This window comes from Streptopelia decaocto, assembly GCF_964273445.1.
Source record: "Streptopelia decaocto genome assembly, contig: HAP1_SCAFFOLD_163, whole genome shotgun sequence".
Taxonomy (NCBI): domain Eukaryota; kingdom Metazoa; phylum Chordata; class Aves; order Columbiformes; family Columbidae; genus Streptopelia; species Streptopelia decaocto.
The window spans coordinates 136,519-159,302 of NW_028116393.1; the positions used below are offsets into that span (position 1 = coordinate 136,519).

The 22,784-nt window shown below is 52.7% G+C and overlaps 1 protein-coding gene across 1 annotated transcript; it reads left to right on the plus strand.

The window, feature by feature from the left end:
• Positions 1-18,376: 18,376 nt before the first annotated feature.
• On the plus strand, positions 18,377-22,449 carry LOC309452224 (SUN domain-containing protein 3-like; the record flags this gene model as incomplete). Its single annotated transcript, XM_082076896.1, has 7 exons — positions 18,377-18,431; positions 18,894-19,090; positions 19,659-19,743; positions 20,133-20,248; positions 20,420-20,587; positions 21,100-21,192; positions 22,294-22,449. The coding sequence occupies 7 exons, from the start codon at positions 18,377-18,379 to the stop codon at positions 22,447-22,449; spliced, it is 870 nt and encodes a 289-aa protein (XP_081933022.1).
• Positions 22,450-22,784: the final 335 nt, after the last annotated feature.

A 22,784-nucleotide genomic window follows, 5' to 3' on the forward strand; every position in this document is an offset into this window, starting at 1 on the left:
TTTGAAGGGGAAGGAGAGAAAAACAGGTGTGGCATGATGAGGGTAACGATAGGGTTGAACATTTATGGGTAAGAATCAGGGGGAAAGCATCCTGGTGGGAGTCTGTTACAGATCACCCAACCACCCCACCAGGATAAAGAGGCAGCTGAAATATTCTGCAGGCAGCTGGGAGAAGCCTCCCGGTCACCAGCCCTTGTTCTTACTGGAGACTTCAGCCTACCAGATGTCTTCTGAAAATGCAGCACAGCAGAGAGGAAGCAGACTAGGAGGCTCTTGCAGTGCATGGAAGACAGTTCCTGACACAACTGGCCAGTGAGCCAACTAGGGAAGGCATCCAGTGCAGCTGTGGATTGTGAACAGAGAAGGACTCGTTGGCAACATGTCAATTGGAGGTCGCCTTGGACATAGTGACCATGAAAGGAGCAACTTTTCCATCCTTGGAGAAGTTAGAAGGGTGGTCAGATGAACTGCTACCTTGGCCTTCCGAAGGGCAGACTTAGACCTGTTCAGAAGGCTGGTTGGCAGAGTCCCCTGAAGACAGTCCTGAGGGACAAAGTAGGCCAGGAGGGCTGGTCTCTCTTCAAGAAGGTGATCTCAGAGGCACAGGAGCAGCTGTACTGGAAGGACAGTTGGTGGGGAAGAAGGCTGGCCTGGCTAAATAGAGAGCTGGGGCTGGAACTTGGGAGTAAAAATTAAATTTGTAACGTTGTGAAGGAAGGTCAGGCTACTCGAGGAATACAGGAATTCTGTGAGGTTATGCAGGGAGAAAATGAGCAGGGCCAAAGACCAACTAGAGTTGATCCTGGCCATGGCTGTGAAAGGCCACAAGAAATGTTTCTGTAAATACATTAGCAACAAGAGGAGGGCAAAGGAGAATATACATCCCCTGATGGATGCAGAGGGAAACATAGTGACAGAAGATGAGGGAAAGGCTGAGGTACTAAATGCCTTTTTGCCTCAGTCTTTAATAGTCAGACCAGTTGTGCTCCAGGTACCCAGCCCCTGAGCCAGAAGACAGGGATGCGGAGCAGAATGAAGTCCCAGTAATCCAAGTGGAAATGTTTGGTGACCTGCTACACCACTTGGACAGCCACGAGTCTATAGGGCCAGATGGGATCCACCCAAGGGTGCTGAGGGAGCTGGCGGAGGTGATCACTGAGCCACTTTCCATTATCTACCAGCAATCTTGGCTAACTGGGGAGGTCCCAGTTGACTGGAAGCTGGCTAACATCACACCCATCTACAAGAAGGGTTGGAAGGAGGATCTGGGGAACTACAGAACTGTCAGTCTATCCTTGGTGCTGGAAAAGGTCATGGAGCAGATGATCTTGAGTGGATACAGCACTTAAAACACAACCAAGCGATCAGGTCCAGTCAACATGGGTTTATGAAAGGCAGGTCCTGTTTGACCAACCTGGTCTCTGTCTATGATAAGGTGACAACCCAGTAGATGAGTGAAAGGCTGTGGATGTTGTGCACTTAGACTTCAGTAAAGCCTTTGGCACTGTATCCCACAGCATCTCCTGGAGAAGCTGCAACTCATGGCCTGGATGGTGTATCTGCGATGGATAAAGAACTGGCTGGAGGGCCGGGCCCAAAGAGTTGTGGTGAACGGAGCGAAATCCATTTAGGCACCAGTCACGAGTGGTGTCCCCAGGGCTCTGTATTGGGGCCAGTTCTGTTTAATCTCTTTACCAATGATCCGGATGAAGGGACTGAGTATAGCCTCAGTAAGTTTGCAGATGACAACAATGAACTCTCCAGGCTCAGGGAAGGGCAGCTTGAAAGTTCCCTGGGGAAAAGGACCTGGGAGTGTTGGTAAACAGCAGCTGAATATGAGCCAGTGTGTGCCCAGTTGGCCAAAAAGGCCAACAGTATCCTGGCTTGTGTCAGAAATAGCATGGCCAGCAGGCCCAGGGCAGTGATTGTCCCCTGTACTGGGCACTGGTGTGGTCGCATCTCGAATGCTGGGGGCCGTTTTGGGCCCCTCATGCCAAGAAAGCACTTGAGGTGCTGGAGATAAGAGATAAGAGAACAGAGCTGCTGAGGGGCTGGAGCATAAGTGTGATGGGAGCAGCTGAGGGACCTGGGGTTTCAGCCTGGAGAACAGGAGCTGAGGGGAGACCTTCTGATCTCTGAACTGCCTGAAAGGAGGTTGGAGCATGGGGGGAGTTGGTCTCTTCTCCCAAGTAGCAAGTGAAAGGAAAAGAGGAAATGGCCTCAGGTTGCTCCAGGGAAGGTTTAGGTTGGATATTAGGAGACATTTCTCCATGGAAAAGGTTGTGAAGCAGTGGAACAGGCTGCCCAGGGCAGTGGTGGAGTCACCATGCCTGGAGGGGTTAAAAGGCATTTAGACAAGGTTCGTAAGGACACGGTTTAGTGCTAGAGTTAGGTTATGGTTGGACTCGATAATCCAGAGGGTCTCTTCCAGCCAAAATTATTCTATGATTCTATTGACGAATCAAATTCAGGGCAGTTATTCCCTGTAATGCCAGTTACAGGCCTGCAATGTTACGTGAGGTGCCAAGGCTCTCACACAGAGATAATGCATTTGGCAGGCACAGCCAGGACAAGCTGCAGTCTGTGCTGTTTGACATCCATGCAGTAACTACCAAGGCGTGGTGGGACAAGTCATACAGCTTCACAGTATCACAGTATGTTTGGGATTGGAAGGGACCTCAAAAGATCATCTAGTCCAATCCCCCTGCTGCAGAAGGAACGCCTAAGTGAGGTCGCACAGGAACATGTCCAGGTGGGTTTTCAATGTCTCCAGAGAAGGAGACTCCACAACCTCCCTGGGCAGCCTGTTCCAGTGCTCTGTCACCCTCACTGAGAAGAAGTTTTTCTCAAATTTAAGTGGAACCTCTTGTGTTCCAGCTTGATCCCATTACCCCTTGTCCTATCATTGTTTGCCACCGAGAAGAGCCTGGCTCCATCCCCATGGCACTCACCCTTTATATATTTATAAACATTAATAAGGTCCCCCCTTAGTCTCCTCTTCTCCAAACTAAAGAGACCCAGCTCCCTCAGCCTTTCTTCATAAGGGAGGTGCTCCACTCCCTTAATCATCTTCGTTGCCGTACGCTGGACCCTCTCCAGCAGTTCCCTGTCCTGCTGGAACTGAGGGGCCCAGAACTGGACACAATATTCCAGATGTGGTCTCACCAGGGCACAGTAGAAGGGAAGGAGAACCTCTCTCGATCTACTAACCACCCCCCTTCTAATCCACCCCAGGATGCCATTGGCCTTCCTGGCCACAAGGGCACAGTGCTGGCTCATGGCCATCCTGCTGTCCACCAGGACCCCCAGGTCCCTTTCCCCTACACTGCTCTCTAATATGTAATTTCCCAACCTACACTGGAACCTGGGGTTGTTCCTGCCCAGATGCAGGACTCTACACTTTCCCTTGTTAAATTTCATTAGGTTATTCCCCGCCCAACTCTCCAGCTTGTCCAGGTCTCGCTGGATGGCAGCACAGCCTTCTGGCATGTCAGCCACTCCTCCCAGCTTAGTGTTATCAGCAAACTTGCTGATAGTACACTCAATTCCCTTGTCCAAATCGTTAATGAATATATTGAATAATATTGGTCCTAGTACTGACCCTTGAGGCACTCCACTAGATACTGGCCTCCAACTAGACTCCGCACCATTGACTACCACTCTCTGGCTTCTCTCCTTAAGCCAGTTTGCAACCCACCTCACTACTCTATTGTCTAGACCACACCTCCTCAACTTAGCTGTGAGGATGCTGTGGGAGACTGTGTCAAAGGCTTTACTGAAGTCAAGGTGAACCACATCCACCACTCTGACATCATCCATCCACCTTGTTACATTCTCATAAAAGGCTATGAGGTTGGTCAAGCATGACTTACCCTTGGTAAAGCCATGCTGACTGCCCCTAATAACCCTCTTATCCTTGATATGCCTTGAGATGGCACCAAGGACAAGCTGTTCCATTACTTTCCCAGGGACAGAGGTGAGGCTGACCGGTCTATAATTACCCGGGTCCTCCTTCTTGACCTTTTTGAAGACTGGAGTGACATTTGCTTTCCTCCAATCCTCGGGCACCTCTCCCGTTTCCCAAGACTTGGCAAAGATGATGGAGAGCAGTCCAGCAATGACTTCAGCCAGCTCCCTCAGCACCCGCGGATGCACCCCATCTGGACCCATGGATTTATGGATGTCCAGACTATTTAATTGCTCCCTAACCCAGTCCTCATCGACTAAAGCAAACTCCTCCATTGACCTGGCTTCATCCGGGGTCTCAGGGGTACGGGGCTCCCCAGGACAGCCTCCGGCAGAGTAGACAGAGACAAAGAAGGCATTCAGCAATTCTGCCTTCTCTGTATCTTCTGCCACCAGGGCACCCACCCCATTCATCAGTGGGCCTACATTGCCTCTGGTATTAGGTTTATCTGCTATGTATTTGAAAAAGTTCTTTTTGCTGTCCTTGACCCCTCTCGCCAACTGTAATTCTAAGGAGGCCTTGGCTATCCTAGTTGCCTTCCTACATCCTCTAACAGCAGCCTTATATTCTTCCCAAGTGGCCAGCCCCTGCTTCCATCACCTGTAAACTCTCCTCTTCTGCTTGAGCATACCCAACAGATCCCTATTCAACCACGCAGGCCTCCTGGCTCCCTTCCTTGACTTCCTACGTGTGGGGATGCTCTGATCCTGAGCATGGAAGAAGCAATCCCTGAATGCCACCCAGCTATCTTGGGCCCCTTTACCTTCAAGCAGTCTTGCCCATGGGATTTCCCCCAGCAATTGCTTAAAAAGGCCAAAGTTAGCCCTGCTGAAGTCCAGGGTTGCAATTCTACTTGCTATTCTGTTCCTGCCACACGAGATGCTGAACTCCACCATCTCGTGGTCACTGCAACCCAGGCAGCCCTCAACCTTTACTGCTTCGACCAGACCCTCCTTGTTAGTGAGGATGAGATCCAGCAGTGCACCTCTCCTAGTCGGCTCCTCCACCATCTGCATGAGGAAGTTCTCATCAATGCACTGGAGGAACCTCCTGGACTGTGGCTGGCTGGCTGAATGGTCCTTCCAGCAAACATCAGGGAAGTTAAAAACACCCACAACAACCATGGCCTGTGACTGTGAGGCCACTCTCAGCTGCCCATAGAAGGCCTCATCAACTTCCTCAGCCTGATCTGGTGGCCTGTAACAGATGCCCACAACAGTGTCACCCCTGCCAGCCTGCCCCTTGATCCTGACCCATACACTCTCAACTCGCTCGTCATCCACTCCTGGGCAGAATTTAGTACATTGTAGTTGCTCTCTCACATAGAGAGCAACTCCACCACCACGCCTGGCTGGCCTGTCTTTCCTGAAAAGGGCATAGCCATCCATGACCACATTCCAGTCATGTGAACTGTCCCACCATGTTTCTGTAATTGCCACCAGATCATATTCTCCTGACGGAACATAGGATTCTAACTCCTCCTGCTTATTCCCCATGCTGCACACATTAGTGTACAGGCATTTCAGGGAGCGAGCAGAGCACACCAATTTCTCCCTAGGGGCATAGGAGGCCACCCGGTCCTCATCAGTTTTAGAATGCTGCCCCACTGGGACAAGCCCAGCTACAACCCCACCCCCCTTCGAGCCTAGTTTAAAGCTCTCCAAATGAGCCCAGCTAATTCCTGCCCCAGAATCCTTTTGCACCTGTGAGATAAACCTTTCCCATGTAACGCTGTCCAGACTGGTGTCTTATAAAACCAACCGTTATCAAAAAACACAAAGCCCTGCATGTAGCACCAGTCTTGGAGCCAACCATTTAGAGACTGAATTTTCCTATTCCATCCCACATCGTCGCTTGAAGATGGAAGGAGTGAAGAGAAGATCAGTTGAGCCCCTGAGTCTTTCACCCTCCTTCCCAAGACCTTGAAATTGTTCTTCATTCCCCTCAGACTAGGGGAAGCAGCTTCCTCCCCATCTGTCTGGAAGACCAGCAGCGGGTAGTAGTCTCTCGGGTGCACCAGTTTGGGGAGCTCTCTAGCAATATCCTTGATCCGGGCTCCAGGTAGACTACAAACTTCCCTAAGATGAGGGTCAACTCTGCATATTGGGCCCTCTGTTCCTTTCAGAAGGGAATTTCCTATTACAATCACCCTTCTTTCTTTCTTTCTTATCAGAGGCAGTCTTAAGTTGTGAAGTCAACCGCCTCTTCCTACGTGATCTTGTAGGCAGGCTTGGCACCACCTCCTCACCCACCTCTTCTTCAAGATCCAGGGCCTCAAACCTATTACAGAGGGGCACCTGGGGAGACAAAGCAGGCAGGGAGTGGGGCTGCCCGTGATGCCGAACCGGAGTATGCTTCCAACCCTCATCGTCTTTTAGGTCCCCTACCTCTGCCCGACACTTCACTAGTCACCAGAGAGAAGAGATCAGTGCCTTCCCTTCCTTCTCCCCTTGTGAGGAATCTGTAGCCACCATGAGTCTCCTTTCAGTCCTTTCATCAGCTCTGATGGTGAGAAACCCCTTGGTTTGCTTTCTGAAGCAGAAAGGAGAAGCCATGACCTCCAGCCTCTTTCCCTGCAGGCTGCAGACACCCATCTCGCTTCCCCACCTGCTCTCACCCCAGCATCTCTGCACCTTCACTGCTGTGTCTGCACCCTCACTGGCTGCTCTTTGGAACACAAACCATGGGCTGATCCAGCTCCCTCTGGGTCACCTCTTGCACCACAGCACTGCCCTTCCAGTGACATTTCTTACTCCTCATATCCAGTCCTCACCTTCCAAGTAAACTTCTTTTTTCTCTTTCCTGCTTCCTCCCACTATCAAGAAAAGCTTGACCATCTCATAAACTGCCCTTCATGCAGGGAACCCAAACCGTTAGGCTTCTTGTGGTCTTTTACCCGACCAGAGAGAAGTCACCTCGCCATGATCTTCTACATCCCATGGCTGCTGCTGGCCTTTCAGCTTCTCTGACAGACCCGACCATGTCCCTGCCGATGTCCCGTCATGTTCTCAGGTGGGATGGACATGACAACCCGTCTCTCTTCCTGGGTAAGACCTGTGGGCCCTTGGGCAGAGGTTCTTTCCCAGCCATGTCCCTGCTGCTGGGCTGTCACCTCCAGACACAGAACTGACCTCACTGTCCCCTTCACAGCCACATGATTCCGCCTGGATTATGAGTGTCTGAGACTCAGCTGACCTCATAATACCGAACCCATCCATTACCCTCCCCATAGCCCAGGGCCTGACCAGATAATAGTATGCTTGTTGTATCAAATTAAACAAATGTATTTCCCTCTAAATGTTTGAGTGGAGAAACTTTCTTTGCAGTAACTGTTGTTTTTATGTTGACATCATTTTCTATCTCCTCTTCTGCCTCATCTTTTTTTTTTTTTTTTTTCTTTTCTGCAGATATTCTATATTCAAAAACGTGTCCAGGGGAAAGATTCATTGAATCATAGAGTCAGTCAGGTTTGAAGAGAGCCCTGAACATCTTCTTGCTTCACTCTTCTTCCCAAAGCAGGGTGACCAGGCGAGGTTCTTCAAGGTCTTCACTCAGCTTTGCATCATCTCCACCACAGCACAGAAGGGAGAAGAAAGGCCTTCAGCAGTTTTGGCCCAAATGCTGGTCACTGGAGGATGACACACTAACTGCACAGAGGACACTGCATCGCAGATGATATTTGGGCTTGATGTTTCAGTGAACTTCCCACCAAGCATCCACTTCTTCAGCCCAAACAGCACCAATCGGGCTATAAGGACACCACAAGAGACCATGTCCAAGGCCTGGCACAATTTCATACACACAACATGCCTGTCTTTCCCCTGCCCATTTTGGTTCACAAGTCTCTTTCGTGTCCTCCAAGTGTCTGCAGATGGCTGCAGGAGGACTTGTCCCATCACCTTCCCAGGGACAGAGACAAGCTGAGCAGCCTGTGATTCTCCCCATTCTCCTTCCTGCCTTTCTTGAAGATGGGTTTGACAGATGCCAGGACCTCCTCGATTGCACTGTCATTTTGAAAACACAATCCAGAATCACAGGGCAACTGAGGTGAATCTCACTGGGTCAGTGGGGTTTGTTCCCAGAGTCACACACACAAATGTCAAGGTTGTGCCAAGTGTCCATAACTGAGTTGCCTTTGTGGACTCTCATCTGAGGCAGAATCATAGAATCATAGAATACTCTGATTGGAAGAGAGCCTTGGGATGACTAAGTTCAACCATAGCCCAGCTCTCGCACTAAACCATGTCCCTGAGAACCTCGTCTAAACACCTTTAAACCCCTCCAGGGGTGGTGACTGCCCCACTGCCCTGGGCAGCCTGTTCCAATGCCTGACAACCCTTTCCAGGAAATATTTTTTTCCTAATATCCGATCTAAACCTCCCCTGGTGCAATTTGGGGTCATTTCCTCCTGTCCTATCACTTGCTACTTGGGAGAAAGACCAACACCCTCCATGTTCAACCTCCTTTCAGGCAGTTTTAGACAGCAATAAGGCTTCCCTCAGCCTCCTGTTCTCCAGGCTGAACAGCCCCAGCTCCCTCAACCGCTCCTCATCACACTTGTGCTCCGGACACTCAGCAGCTTTGTCGCCCCCTCTGCACTCTCTCTAGTATTTCAATGTTCTTCTCATGATGAGGGCCCCCAGCTGAACACAGGATTCAAGGTGCGGCCTCACCAGTGCCGAGTGCAGTGGCACAATCACTTCTCTAGTCCTGCTGGCCACACTATTCCTGATACAAGCCAGGATGCTGTTGGTCTTTTTGGCCACCTGGGAACACGCTGGCTCCTGTTCAGCCACGGTCAGTCAATACCCACAGATCCCTTTCTACCAGGCAGCTTTCCAGAAACTCTTCCCCGAGCCTGTGGTGTTCATGGAGTTGTTGTGACCCAAGTGCAGGACCCAGCACTTGGCCTTGTTAAACCTCAGACAACTGGCCTCAGCCCAACAATCCAGCCGCTCCAGATCCCTAAGTATGGCCATCCTCATGTCCCACATCATGAGGAATGGACATGGGGACCTCAGTTCAAGGCAGCACATCCTAGTGCCGCACTCAGGCCTTCATGGAACCTGCAGGAATAGCTGATGGTGTTTGTACTGAGTCGGGTTCATCTTATGTACATGAAATGCATGCTCATATCTCGTCCATACAGTGGAAACATTGGCTTCTGACTTACTCATTCAGTGTCCTTGTGTTGAGGGATGAACAACCTCTCTCAGCTGGGGTGAAGGGCCAGTGCAGGAAAAGGTGGTTTTGAGGGGCTGGTCTGTGGTGACTGTCCTGGGCCAGTTTCCCCAGGTTGTCCCATGACCATGGGCACACACCAGCCCCTGCTCTGCTGGTGCTTCAGGGCTCTCCCAGGAGGCCTGGCTGGGAGAGGACACTGCTGTGTGCCAGCCCTGCACACTCACACACTTCAGCCGTTCACTGGTATTTTCTTCTCTGGGGCATTTGCCAGTTCAGCCCTCCCACCCCCTCCTGAATTGTGCCACCCCCCTGCCCTCTCCCCAGCCGAGCCCGGCAGAGCAGCCACACTGGAACTGGAACTGGTCCCACAGTAGTGGGGACCAGTGAGGATGAAGAACAGTGAGAATGTTCATCCAGCCTGCAAGCTGAGCGGGTCTCCAGCACAGGCAGCTTGAAGACCCAGGTCCAGACGGGCTCCCCAGGACAGCATGAGACATTTGGCCAAGGGGATCCTCAGGAAGGTCCTGCAGCCACAGTGCCAGGGCCACCTGCCCCAAGCTGCCACCTGCAGCAAAGGGTTTCTCTTCCCATGTCTTTCCTGCACACATACAGTGCTCTACTCTTCTCCTGGAACATCCCGTCTCCCCACAGAGCCCTTTCCCAAAAGAGCTGATCTGTGCTGACCTGGACAGCTGTTCCTGCCCCCCTTCCCACGCTCCATACAGCTTCGACCTGGCGGTGCTGCTCTGCAGAGCAAGTGGGCTGTGGTGCCCAGGGCCATGGGGTGAGTCCGCAGGCTCAGGCTGGTCAGGGTGGGAGGAAGACTCAGGTCAGGGTGGCTCCTGCACACTCCCCTTCAGCACACAGACATGACTCCTGCAGCCCCAGAGGTCTCAGAAAGAGGATTCTGGGCAAAGAAGTCAGTGCCAGGTCCTTTATTTCACTTTATACACGCGGAGTGTACTGGTCCTTATTTACACAAAGACTATGGGACACACCAGACAGGTAGATATGGACACAGCTGTAAGAAGACAAATAATTTTGCTTGTGGATAGCTTAAATACAACCAAGAAAAACAAACACCAAAGAGAAAAAAAAAAAAAAAAAAAACAAACAGAAAAACCCAAAAAAACCACAAAAGCTACAGAACTCAGGTTGAACAAGTAATGCGTTATATTACAAGTGACATGAAGAAGCAGGAGGTCACTTCATTACAGCTTTTGAAAAGTGAACAGTCATCACTTTCCTTATAGACTCCTTGAGTTCCCTGTTCCTCATGCTGTAGATGAGGGGGTTCACTGCTGGAGGAACCAAAGAGTACAGAACAGACACCACCAGATCCAGGCTTGGGGAGGACATGGAGGGGGGTTTCAGGTAGCCAAATATGGCAGTGCTAACAAACAGGGAGACCACGGCCAGGTGAGGGAGGCAGGTGGAAAAGGCTTTGTGCCGTCCCTGCTCAGAAGGAATCCTCAGCACAGCCCTCAAGATCTGCACATAGGACAGTACAATGAACACAAAACAGCCAAATGCTAAACAGACACTGACCACCAGAAGCCTGACTTCCCTCAGGTAGGACCATGAGCAGGAGAGCTTGACGATCGAGGGCATTTCACAGAAGAACTGGTCCAGGGCATTGCCCTTGCACAGGGGCAGTGAAAATGTACTGACCGTGTGCAGCAGAGCAGTGAGAAACCCAGTGCCCCAGGCAGCTGCTGCCATGTGGACACAAGCTCTGCTGCCCAGGAGGGTCCCGTAGTGCAGGGGTTTGCAGATGGCAACGTAGCGGTCGTACGACATGATGGTGAGAAGGTAAAACTCTGCTGAAGCTAAAAAGACAAACAGAAAGAGTTGTGTAGCACATCCTGTGTAGGAAATGACCCTGGTATCCCACAGAGAGTTGGCCATGGACTTGGGGACAATGGTGGAGATGCAGCCCAGGTCGAGGAGGGCGAGGTTGAGCAGGAAGAAGTACATGGGGGTGTGGAGGTGCTGGTCCCAGGCTATGGTGGTGATGATGAGGCCGTTGCCCAGGAGGGCAGCCAGGTAGATGCCCAGGAAGAGCCAGAAGTGCAAGAGCTGCAGCTCCCGTGTGTCTGTGAACGGCAGGAGGAGGAACTGGGTGATGGAGCTGCTGTTGGACATTGGCTGCCTGTGGGCATGAGGACCTGTGCAAGGAGGAAAAGACAGTGAAAAGTTAGGGGAGATTTCTCTGGGGAAAATATCACGTTGTTTATCATGGAAAACCCCCTCCCTGATGGAGGGATGTTTCCGCTCATTCTCTCTTTCTACCAAGTGAGAAAAAACTGTTCATCACAGTTTAAAATGCAGCTTGGGCATCTGGTTTCCATGAACACATCTCTGTGGCAAAACCCCCTGAATTGGTGTCAGAACAAGAAGTGACCCACAATGCCGCCCCAACCCCAGAGAGCAAGAGCACCAGGGACAGGTAAAGAAACAGGGAAGGACACTGCAGTGCTACCAGAAAATAAAGCAAGGACAGAAAGGCAGATGGGCATGCTGTGGAACCTTCTCCTGACCCGACTGTGCTGCTGCCACTCACATAATGACACTGTAGAGCAAGTACTTTTAGTACCTTTTTTGTGTACCCCGTTCCAGGAACCCTTCACATGGAGGTCCAGCTGCTGAGGCAGAGACTCGTGACCTGGACCCCATGGCTTTGGGGCAGAGGGTCTGCTGGGGAGGAGAGGAGACCAGGGGTTGCACTGGGAAATGTGTCTGAACTGCAGGGGATGGCAGGGGGGTCCTGAATCCCTTTCCCAGCATTTCTGGTCCATCTCCCTTTCCCTGCCATGTCTGTGCTGCCTGCAGCTGTGTGTCTGTCCCTGGTCTGCTCCCTGTCAGTGTCACAGACCCCGCCCCACCCTCTGTGTGCTCAGCTCTGTCCTGCTCACACCTCCTGGCACTGCCCAGGGGCAGCTCTGTGTGTGCAGGGGCTCAGGAGCAGCTCACACAAGTCCTAACGAGAACTGGGGTCTCAGTGTCTTCTCCAAAGAGAGAAATAAATCCCCATCTCCCACTGCACACCCAGACAAACAAGAGTGCAAAACTGAAAGCACAGACGCTTGTTCTGAAGGACCCTCTGCCATGTCTGTGGGGGATCTGGAGCTCTGAGCAGCCCTGACCCACACAGCCCCTTCAACCCCACAAGCTCCCTGCCTGCCCTGCCGGGGGTCTCTCCTTCCCCCCACAGCTGCTGCCATGGGATCTCCCGGGCAGGCTGAGCGCTGACCCTGGCAGGCGGCAGAGTCCCTGCCCAGCACAGCCCTGGGGTGCAGGGACCCTGCTCTGCGGGACAGCCCTGGGCACCCCTGGGTGCTCACCCGGCTTCACAGCTGTTCAACATGGCCTGACAAGAGCCCCGTCCTTACAGATCCCCCAAGCTGTGCCTGTGCCAGTTTTAGGAGATGCCTCCAGGAGCTACAGCTGCACTGCCCTGCACCAGAGACTTACCATGGCAAGGGCTGCAAAGGTTTCTCCTCCAGTGAGCTCTCAGTCATCCTCCCAGTCCTGACCACCTTTAATCTCTCTCTGCCTTGCTCATCTCCTGAGATCCCCAGGCAGAGCCCTCAGCCCTGCTGCGTGTGCAGAGGAGCTGCTCCTGGGCAGAGCTGTCTCTCTGCAGCGCTGCCGCTGCCATGAGCTCCCTGTGTCCCAGGAGCCCAGCCCAGCTCAGCAGCACAGGAGCAGCCCAAGGCACTTTAATGATCCCTCTGGTGGGTTTGGTGCTGAGTCCATGAACCTCAGACCCTGGAGGAAGTTTAAGAAACTTCTCAAGAAGTCAGATTCAGATTAAAACTCCAAAGTTTCTTGTACTGTTAATGGGTCCCTCTGAGGGAACCTACTGAGAAACAATATCCAGGTTTGGTTAGAGAAGAAAACTGGAGGTCAGGAAAAGCAAAGTAAAGATGTCTCTGATGCTGAGGAAACCTGGTTGTGTTTCTTTAACCAAAAGCCAAGCCCTTACCTTGTACCATGGGAAGTCAGATCCTGTCGATCCCACATTGCCTGGGCCCTTCCTGGGCCAGTGTGATGTGGGGCTGTGCAAGGCCAAGGGCAGGACTATGGTCCCACACCTCCCAGGTTCCTGGCTGGGGACAAGGAGGCCATGAGGCCCCTGTGCTGCAAGGACAAGGTGTCTCCTCACAGGCATCAGAGGTGCAGACAACAGCCACAGCCAAGGGGAGAAGGAGCTCATGTCTGGTCGGGCTTTCAGCCTCTTTACATCCCGTGATCATCTCCACGACAGCCTGTCCTGTGCTGTGGCATCCCCTGCACCTCTGTCCCTGCAGGCTGGAGACATCCCCCCTGCTGCCCCACCTTGCTCCTGTCTGAGCATCTTCCTTCCTTTGCTGAGATCTCTCCATCCTCCCCAGCTGGTCCTTGAAGCACAAAGCCTTGGGCTGATGCAGACTCTCTCTGCTGACCTGCTCCACCACAGCACTGCCCTTCCATCACATTCTTTTCTGCTCATGTCCATCCTGGACCTCCTCAGCTGCACTCTGTCCCTTTACTTCATTCCAATTCTGTTTCCCACTATGAAGAAAACTTCCACCACCTCTGAAACCACCCTTTAAGCACTCTCAGGCTACTCCTGCACTGCTGCAGCCTCCCCAGCGCTGCTGGGCCAAAGCAGCAGAGTAATGTTACAGTGGTTGGTAGATGGAAAGTTAGGGCTGAAATTGGGCAACAGGAGAGTGAGCAAAGTCTTCTGTCCCAAAGGACAGAGAGAAACAGGGCTGGGAATGACAGACCCGGAAGGAAACGTGTTTAGTCAGTGGTGTCTCTGCTGCCCCTGAGGTACTTGGGCAGACATGTCAGTGATCTCTAGGAATGACAAGGTGCTGCTGACAGGCTCAGTGTGACAATGGTTTGTCTGTGCCTTGATTGTGTTATCAACAGGGTGAGAACAGGGTGGTGAAAAGAGAGAAAGGAATTTTGGAAGTGTAGCTATACCCATGGACACCCCGGTGTGATGCGCTTCCTATTCATGGGCTGCCCTGCATCTACTGGATAGAGAAGGGACAGATCTTGTGACACTTCTGAGGTGGGAACGAGTTTCTTGCACAAAGGCACCAAATCTGTCTGCAGTGCTGTCTGTGTGTCCGTCCCACACTCACTGTGAATGGGGATGGCTGCCCTGGACAGGACCATCGCTGTCCCTCCCAAGGCATGTGAGGGTGTGTGAGAGCCTTGGAACCTCACGTAACACTGCAGGGTTGTAATTGGCATTAAAGGGAATAACGGTCCTGAATTTGATTTGTCAATAGAATTATAGAATAATTTCAGCTCTAAGAGACCCTCAGGATCAGTGAGTCCAGCCATAACCCAACTCTAGCACTAAACCATGTCCCTAAGAAATCCATCTAAACATCCCTTAAACCCCTCCAGGGATGGTGACTCCACCACTTCCCTGGGCAGCCTGTTCCACTGCTTCACAACCTTTTCCATGGAGAAATGTCTCCTCATATCCTGTCTGAACCTTCTTTGGCACAACTTGAGGCCATTTCCTCTTGTCCTATCACTTGCTACTTGGGAGAAGAGACCAACACCCACCATGCTGCAACTTCCTTTCATGTAGTTGTACAGACTGATAAGGTCTCCCCTCAGTCACCTGGGCACACATTGCCTCGTGTTCAGTTGCTGTCAACCAGCACCCCCAGATCGCTCTCTGCCAGGCAGCTTTCCAGCACCTCTTCCTGAGCCTGTAGCGGTTGTTGTGACCCAAGTGAAGGACCCGTGCATGGCCGTGTTAAACCTCAGACCAACAATCCAGCTCATCCAGATCCCTCTGCATGGCCTTCCCAACCTCCAGCAGATCAACACTCACACCCAACTTGGTGTCATCTGAAAACTTACTAAGAGTGTACTCGATCCCCTCATCCAGATCATTGATAAAGAGATTAAACAAAATCGACCCCAATACTGAGACCTGGGGACACCACTCATGACTGGCCACCAACTAGATTTGGCTCCATTCACCACAACTCTTTGGGCCTGGCCTTCCAGCCAGTTCTTTATCCATCGCAGATACACCATCCAGGCCATGAGCTGCAGCTTCTCCAGGAGATGCTGTGGGATACGGTGTCAAAGGCTTTGCTGAAGTCTGCCCTTGAAGGGCGCTCTTCTAACTTCTCCAAGGATAATCAACTCAATAATTTCATGATCACTACACTCAAGGGGACCTCTTCTCTATTTACAACAACAGATCCAGTGGGGCTCCTTCCCTGGTTGGTTCACTGACCAGCTGTGTCAGGATTGTCTTCCATACACTCCAGGAGCCTCCTAGACTGCTTCCTCTCTGCCATGTTGTACTTCCAGCAGACACCTGGTAGGTTGAAGTCCCCCATAAGAACAAGGGCTGCTGATCGGGAGGCTTCTCACAGCTGTCTGTAGAATATTTCATCTGCCTGTTCATCCTGGTTGGGTAGCTTGTAACAGACCATCCCCTAGGATGTCTGCTTTGTTGCCCTTCCCATGGATTCTTACCCATGGACACTCAACCCTATAATCACCCTCATAAAGTTCCAAACAGTCAAAACCCTCCCTAACATACATGGCTTCCCCACCTCCTCTCCTTCCTCGCCTGTCCCTTCTGAACAGCTTATATCCACCCATTGCAGCGCTCCAGTTCTGAGAGTCATCCCACCATGTTTCTGTGATGACAATTAAATCACAGCTTTTCTGCCTCACAAGCATTTCCAGCTCCTCCTGTTTGTTGCCTGAGCTGCATGCATTCGTACAGATGCACTTCAGCTGGGCCATTGATTGCACTTGGCGGCAGACCGAAGGGCATCATTAGCACTGCCCTCAGATGCCAGCATGTTGCCCTTGGCTGTGCCTCTGCCACATCTGGTTTCATCCCCTCCCCTTCAAATCTAGTTTAAAGCCCTCTCAATAAGTCCTGCTAATTTAATATGGGGGGCAATGGGGGGCAATGGGGTCAATTAGGGGCAATGGGAGTCAATGGGGGTCAATGGGAGTCAGTGGGGATCAATGGGGATCAGTGGGGGTCAATGGGGGTCAATGAGAGTCGATGGGGAGCAATGGGAGTCAATGGGGATCAATGGGTATCAATGGGGGTCAATGGGGGTCAATGAGAGTCGATGGGGGGCAATGGGGGTCAATGGGAGTCAACGGGAGTCAATGGGGATCAATGGGGGTCAATGGGGGTCAGTGAGAGTCAACAGGAGTCAGTGGGGATCAATGGGGGTCAATGGGAGTCAATGGGAGTCAATGGGGATCAATGGGGATCAATTTGGGTCAATGGGAGTCAATGGGGGTCAATGGGAGTCAATGGGAGTCAATGGGGTCAATGGGAGTCAACAAGAGTGAATGGAGATCAATGGGGATAAATAGGAGTCAATGGGGATCAATGGGGGTCAGTGGGGGTCAATGGGAGTCAATGGGAGTCAATGGGGATCAATGGGGATCAATGCGGGTCAGTGGGAGTCAATGGGGATCAATGGGGGTCAATGGGGCGGTCAATGGTCCATAAAATAAGACTAAGAATCACTTTTTTGTGGTAGTTTTGTAACACTGTCTGAACTTTGGTCAACGAGAGGAAGAGTGGTTGACAGAGTCTGTTTGCTGAGAGCAACGTGTTCCTGTACCTTTCCCTCTTTCTGTGGTGAAGGATTCCTTCCCTTGCAGAGAGGACTGCGAGACCAGCTCCTGTCAGGTGGGACTTTGCCTCCAAACGTGGCGCAGCCTCTTCCATTGTGACATCAGCCACTGCCGTTGTGTCACAAAGCAGCATCAGCGCTGAGGTCGGCACAGCAGGGTATAAGACCAGGGGTCTCCCTGCGCCTCGGTCACTCTCGATCTTGAGGGAACTGAGATCGCAGAGTTTCTGTCTCACTCCAGAGCGAGCGAGATGCTTGTTACCTGCACCTCAGCAGGTACCAAGGGACAACCAGAGAAGGTTCAACGTCTGAACGGGTATGTTTGAAAACTCCTCCTCCCCTTTCCCTAGGTGTGTTTTCCACCTCCTCAGCTGGGGTGGGTGGAGGGTGGACAGGAGAGGAACACGAGGGCAGCCTGGGAGCTGGGTCTGGAGCTGCTGGAAGGCAGCAGCCGCCTTTCAGTCTCCTCATGAACGCAAGGGCTGCGCCCAGAAAGTCTTTGATCTCTGCAGAATGAGGGACAGGTCCATTTTGGATGGGACAGAGAGAGTCCCAGGGGTGGCCCAGACACATCCTGCCGCGGTAATTGTGAGAGCTCAGCTCCGTCCTGTATTGTGCTCTGCAGGGTGGGTTCTGTCCCTGAGCCTGCTTGGTTTTCCTCTCCACGGGGACCAGAAGGACACCAGCGTGTCCTCTGTTGGCCGTGGGTCTGACTTGTGTTCCTGACAGAGGAGGTTTCCGTGGGAAACCTGGTCAGCTCCTCACCAGGGCTCTGCCTCAGGAAAGGGGCTCGAGATCCTCTGAGGGGTGCAAGGAGTTCTCTGGGAGAACAAAAGGGGTTGTTTATTCCTGATGAGTGTCGCTGTGAGCCTGTTGAGAGCCTCCTGGAACAGGCAGGAGGAATTTCGCCCTTGCAGAGCGGTGTGTGCTGTGTCTTGGCAGATCAGGCTCAGGGCAGCAGGGCCCAGACACCAGAGTTTCTTTGGCGCTTCCTTGGTGCCCGTTGCTTGCCAGCACGCATTGACATTCAGCCCTCCCTCCCTCTTTCCAGTCTGCATTTGTCTGCAGTTCTGCCAAGAGAAGGGCCAGAGATAACCTGGCTGCTAAAGAAACGCTGCGAGAGGGGAGACACACATTCCCCTGGCAGCTGTTGGACTGTAGGGGCACAGGCTGAACCTTCTCTTGAGAGGGTGGAGAACAGGAGCAGCACAAGTGTCCATCGGATGCTGGGCAGGAGAAACAGCCGTTTGTTGCGTCCTTCCATTTCCAGAGAATCCCTCTCCAGCCCCACAGATGTGAAGTTTGGACACAAGTCCTGTTGCAACTCCTGCTCTTAGTCCGGAGTCAATCTTGAGCCCTTTGTCCCTAAGGAAACAATCTTTGCCGTGACAAATCCCGCACTGGTGCAGCTGGTGACACCTCCAGCAGTGACTGGAGCTGGTGCAGGACTAAGCCAATGCACACGGCAGCAACGCCAGGCTCCAGGGCTGCAGTCCCTGCTGCTGCTCTCCGGTCTGCTGCTGACCTGCACGGGAACCGCCAGCTTCACCAGCCTTTTCTTTATCTGCTCTGCAGGACGATGAAGGCTCTCAAGGCAACGACCCTTGTGCTGCTTCTCGGTCTATTCTCTTTCGGTGAGTCTCTGCAGAGCTCCAACCTGAGGACGGTGCTTTAGGAGGCACTCGGGGCTCCATCCTGCCCTGTTCCGCTTCCCCCGCTGTGAGCAGAGGAGCTCAGCCAAGAGCAGAAAGTCCCCACAGAGCTGTGCCGGTCCCCGCTCCAGCGGGATGGGTGTGGGTGAGGAAGGGCTGAGTTGCCTTCCCCAGGAGGGCTGAGCCAGTTCTCTTCAGCCCAGGGAGAGGCTGTGGCTGAGCTCTCCTGCCCCAGGGGCTGAGAATCTTCTGCAGGACAAGGAGCACAGTCCAGGGCAGGGAACGTCCGTCTATTGCGGAGCCCGTACGCCATGATGGCCACTGTCAAAGGCAGCAAGAGGAGAGACAACCATGGCACTTGGGAGAGACACAGCAAGGGGAGCGGGCAGGCCGAGGCACAGCCCAGCCTTAGACCGAGTTCTAAGCTCTGGTGTGTTTCCACAGGTGTTTACCACGTGGGACGACTTGGTGCCTTAACCCCCTGGAGCACTGCAGACCTCAGCGAAGCCCTGCCCCTGCCAGACCAGCTCCGTAAGCTCCAGGAACAGCTTTATCATCTGCGCTGGAGCGCAAAGGATGTCACTGAGCGGGCTCTGCAGGAAGGACTGAAGCAGGCAAAGCTCCCAGGCGTTACCGGACGGGTAAGGGCACAAGGCAGAAGGATCTGCTCAGGGGTTTTATCCTCCGTCCGCACGCATCCTACTCCATTCCTGTCACAGCCAACAGGCTGGTGCTGCTGGAACAAGTGCTGTCATGGCCACGCTTCCTTTTCCTGTTGCTCCACACTTCCTTATGGGGAAGAGAGAGCGTGATGGGAATGACAGCTGTCTGAGTCGGACCTTCCTCTGCGCCCAGATCTCGGGTCCTCCTCAAGGGAGGGCTGGAAAGAAAGAATGGTCTCAGAGGTCCAGAGTTAAGCCAGGCCTTTCTCATGCCCAGAAGGCTTGTCTGTCCGTGCTGCCTGGCCTGGGGCCTCTCCACAGGAACAGCCCCTTCCCGCAGCTCCAGCATTCAGAGCACTGGAGTGAGCAGCCCCCCCTTTCTGATCCCGACAAGCAGAGCAGAGCAAACCTGGGAGGCTTCCAGGCAATGTGGGCGTTCCCTCCATCTGAAACGGGCCTTGTCCCCGCTCACCTTGGCTGGCCTTGCAGGGAGCTGCTTGCCCCGGTCATTCTTCCAACAGGCGCTCTCCTTTGTGTTCCCTCCCAGGCTGTTCACGAGATCATCAATCAGGCTTTGGAGAAGCTGGAAGAAATGCAGGTCCCGATGCCGGATTATGCCCTGAAATCAGCAGGTATTGTGAGATTGTACAAACAAACCAGTTCCAAAGCGCCTCCTGTCCAGATTGACAAGATGGGCATTGGAACGTGCCCAGGGGCAGGAGAGAAGGGGTGAGAAGTCACGGGTCACCTTGTGCCCTAAAAGTGCCTCCGCTGACAGAGCCTGTAACGGGCCAGACCCCATGGGAAGCACAGGAAGGCTGGTTCACATTCTTGCCTATTTCCACAGCCAAATCCGACAGTTTGATGACTCCCTGCCGTGTGTTCCAGAGGGGTCATGCCAGCAAGACAGAGGGGAACCCACTGTAGGACATGGATTACAACTGAGAAGCCTTTTCTAAGTCAACAGTGCAATATTTCTCCTGACACTGCCTGATGATCATGCTCATGTTTGAATTTCCAGGGGCAGCCGTCATTCAGTCCAAGACTTCTCCATCACTCCGGGATGCCAAAGCAAAAGTCTTCCTGTATTCCCTGCCATTGATGGATTACATGAGGTCTCCTGAGCTGATTCTGGAGGTAGGAGCACCAAGAAGCAGTAACACTAAGGCTGGGAGAATGAACCACACACGCTGCTCCGAGCGTCCTTCCCACCTGTCTTTGCTCCTCGAAGCTTCTTCTCCTGCCCCCTTCTCTCATGGACCTGCTCTCCTCCTGTGTCTCCCTGCTGAGTGTTTCTTGTCCTTTCAGCCGGACAATCATCCTGGCAACTGCTGGCCCTTCCCAGGGAGTCAGGGACACGTGTTCATCAAGCTGTCCGTGCCGGTCGTTCCCAGAGCCGTCACCATGGCCCATGTCTCAGGGACAGCGTTCCACGGAGAAAGCATCTCCGGAGCTCCCAAGGACTTTGCTGTCTATGTAAGTGATTTCTCTGGAGTTGGGAGCTGGGGGTTCCACAGCATTTCTGAGCAGGGAATGAAGCTGGGTCAAAGATTCTGGTGGCCTGAAGCTTCCTCCTGTCTCAGAACAAACAGGCTCCTTGGTGCTGCTTCCTTCCCATTGTATTCCTCTTTTATTCAATGTACCACTCAAAAAAAAAAATCTCCTGGGGCAAGATGCTACTCCAGGAGCCACAGGGAAAAGGAGCTGGACAGTGCATGGTCCTAAACCTTCTTGTCTTCCAGTCCCAGTGCATTTGTGACCCTCAGGTCACCTCCCTCTCACTGGGAGCGTCTGCTCCTTTTCTGACAGGCAGCCTGGACTCGCTGAGTGGGCAAGTGTGACGTGCTGCCCACCTGCAGCTCTTTGTCTTGTCCTTGTGCTCATGGTCCTTGGACTCCGTAGCTGAAATAACCCCGTACTTCACCGGCTGAAGTTCAGTCTCCCATGGTGCACCAGACGCTCTGTTTTCTCCACCCATCTTTCTGTAGGGCTTCAAGGAAGAACACGAGGAGCAGGGAACGTTCCTGGGACAGTTCACTTTCCTGGCGGCGCTGAATCCCAGTCAGACCTTCCAGCTGAAGGTATGGGGACACAGAGGGAGGAGAACTGTAGGAGAGGAGGAGAAATGCGGCTGCATGGGGAGAGGCTTCCCTGCCAAAGGGTACAGGCAGCCCTGTCCTTGAGCGAGTGCCACGCTGCCTTTCTTCTGCTTTAACTTCCTGGTGGCGGATGGCTGCACTGCCATCTTCTCTTTCATTTTGGGGTTAAACTTCAGTGCTTAGAAGCACCACAGTTGAAGCTGGAATCAGCTTGACTGTCTGGACCCCAAGTGCACACAAGCAGCCACATCCCGTAGGATGCAGGACTGCTGGTCTGCCAGTTAGACACAGAAATACTGGGCTTCCTGAGGGTTCTGTTGGTGCTGGCAGTGAGCAGTGACAGGGAGGCCATTCTGTTTCCGTGGCTTTCTGGAGAAGGCAATGAGACATGTTGGGATAAAAGCCATTTTTGAAGCTCCCCGTTGGGATTAAAAGGCATTTGGGGGCTCCCCATTGGGATTAAAGGCAGTTTTAAGGTTCCCCATTGATCCCCATTGAGCCCCATTGACTCCAATTGACCCCCATTGACTCCCATTTGTCCCCATTGACTGCCACTGACGGCCATTGACCCCCATTGACTCCTATTGACCCCCACTGACTCCCATTGATCCCCATTGAATCCGATTGATTCCCATTGACCCCCACTGACCCTCATTGACTCTCATTGATCCCCATTGACTCCAATTGACTCCCATTGACCCCCATTGACTACCATGGAACCCCATTGATCCCCATTGAGAAATTTGTTGGTTTTGAGTCTTCCCAGAGCAAAAATTGTCAAATTTAAGGTGAAATTTGTCAGTTTTGAGGTGAAATTGTACACCAGCACTGGGTCTTCTGACTGTGGAAGCCTGTGCCCCAAAGCAGGCGAGAGCTTTCCAGTGTATTTGCTGAGGCACCTGGTCGCTGTTGCTTCCTTGGCTGTTCTCATGGCCCAATGAGGGAACATCTGGACCATGACAGGTCAAAAGCCCCGCGGGGCAGCAGGAAGGAAGCTGCTGGTCAAGGCCGTCGCTGCGGCACTTCTGTCAGTTCTCACGGGCCAGAGAGGAAAAGGCGACTCATTTCTTCTTGTCATTGCAGAACGAGCTCCCTGGGGTCGTGAATTACATCAGGCTGCAAGTGCTGAGCAACTGGGGCCACCCGGACTACACCTGCCTGTACCGGTTCAGGGTGCACGGTGATCCGCCCAGAGATGGGGGAGACACGGCAGTTTCATCTGTCAATAAATTCCATTAATGTTCACCCAGTCGAGTTCCCTTCTGCTTTGCCTGTGATGCTGCCTGGTCCTCCCTGAGCTCACTGGAGCTCCCCATCCTTCTCTCAACCACCAGCTTATGGGAGACTTCAGGAGTGCACAGCAAGATTGTCATTATTAGGGAAAATAAGAAAACTGAGTCACAAACCTGCAGAAAGCCTGACATGCACACACTTGCTGCGACACAGGAACATCAGCAAGGCCCTGCCTGGACACCAGAGATTAAATTAATGGACAGGTTTCCTGTGCAGGAATAAATTATGGATCGACTGAATGGAACCATCTGTTGTTACTTGTTTTCACAAGAGGCACATGG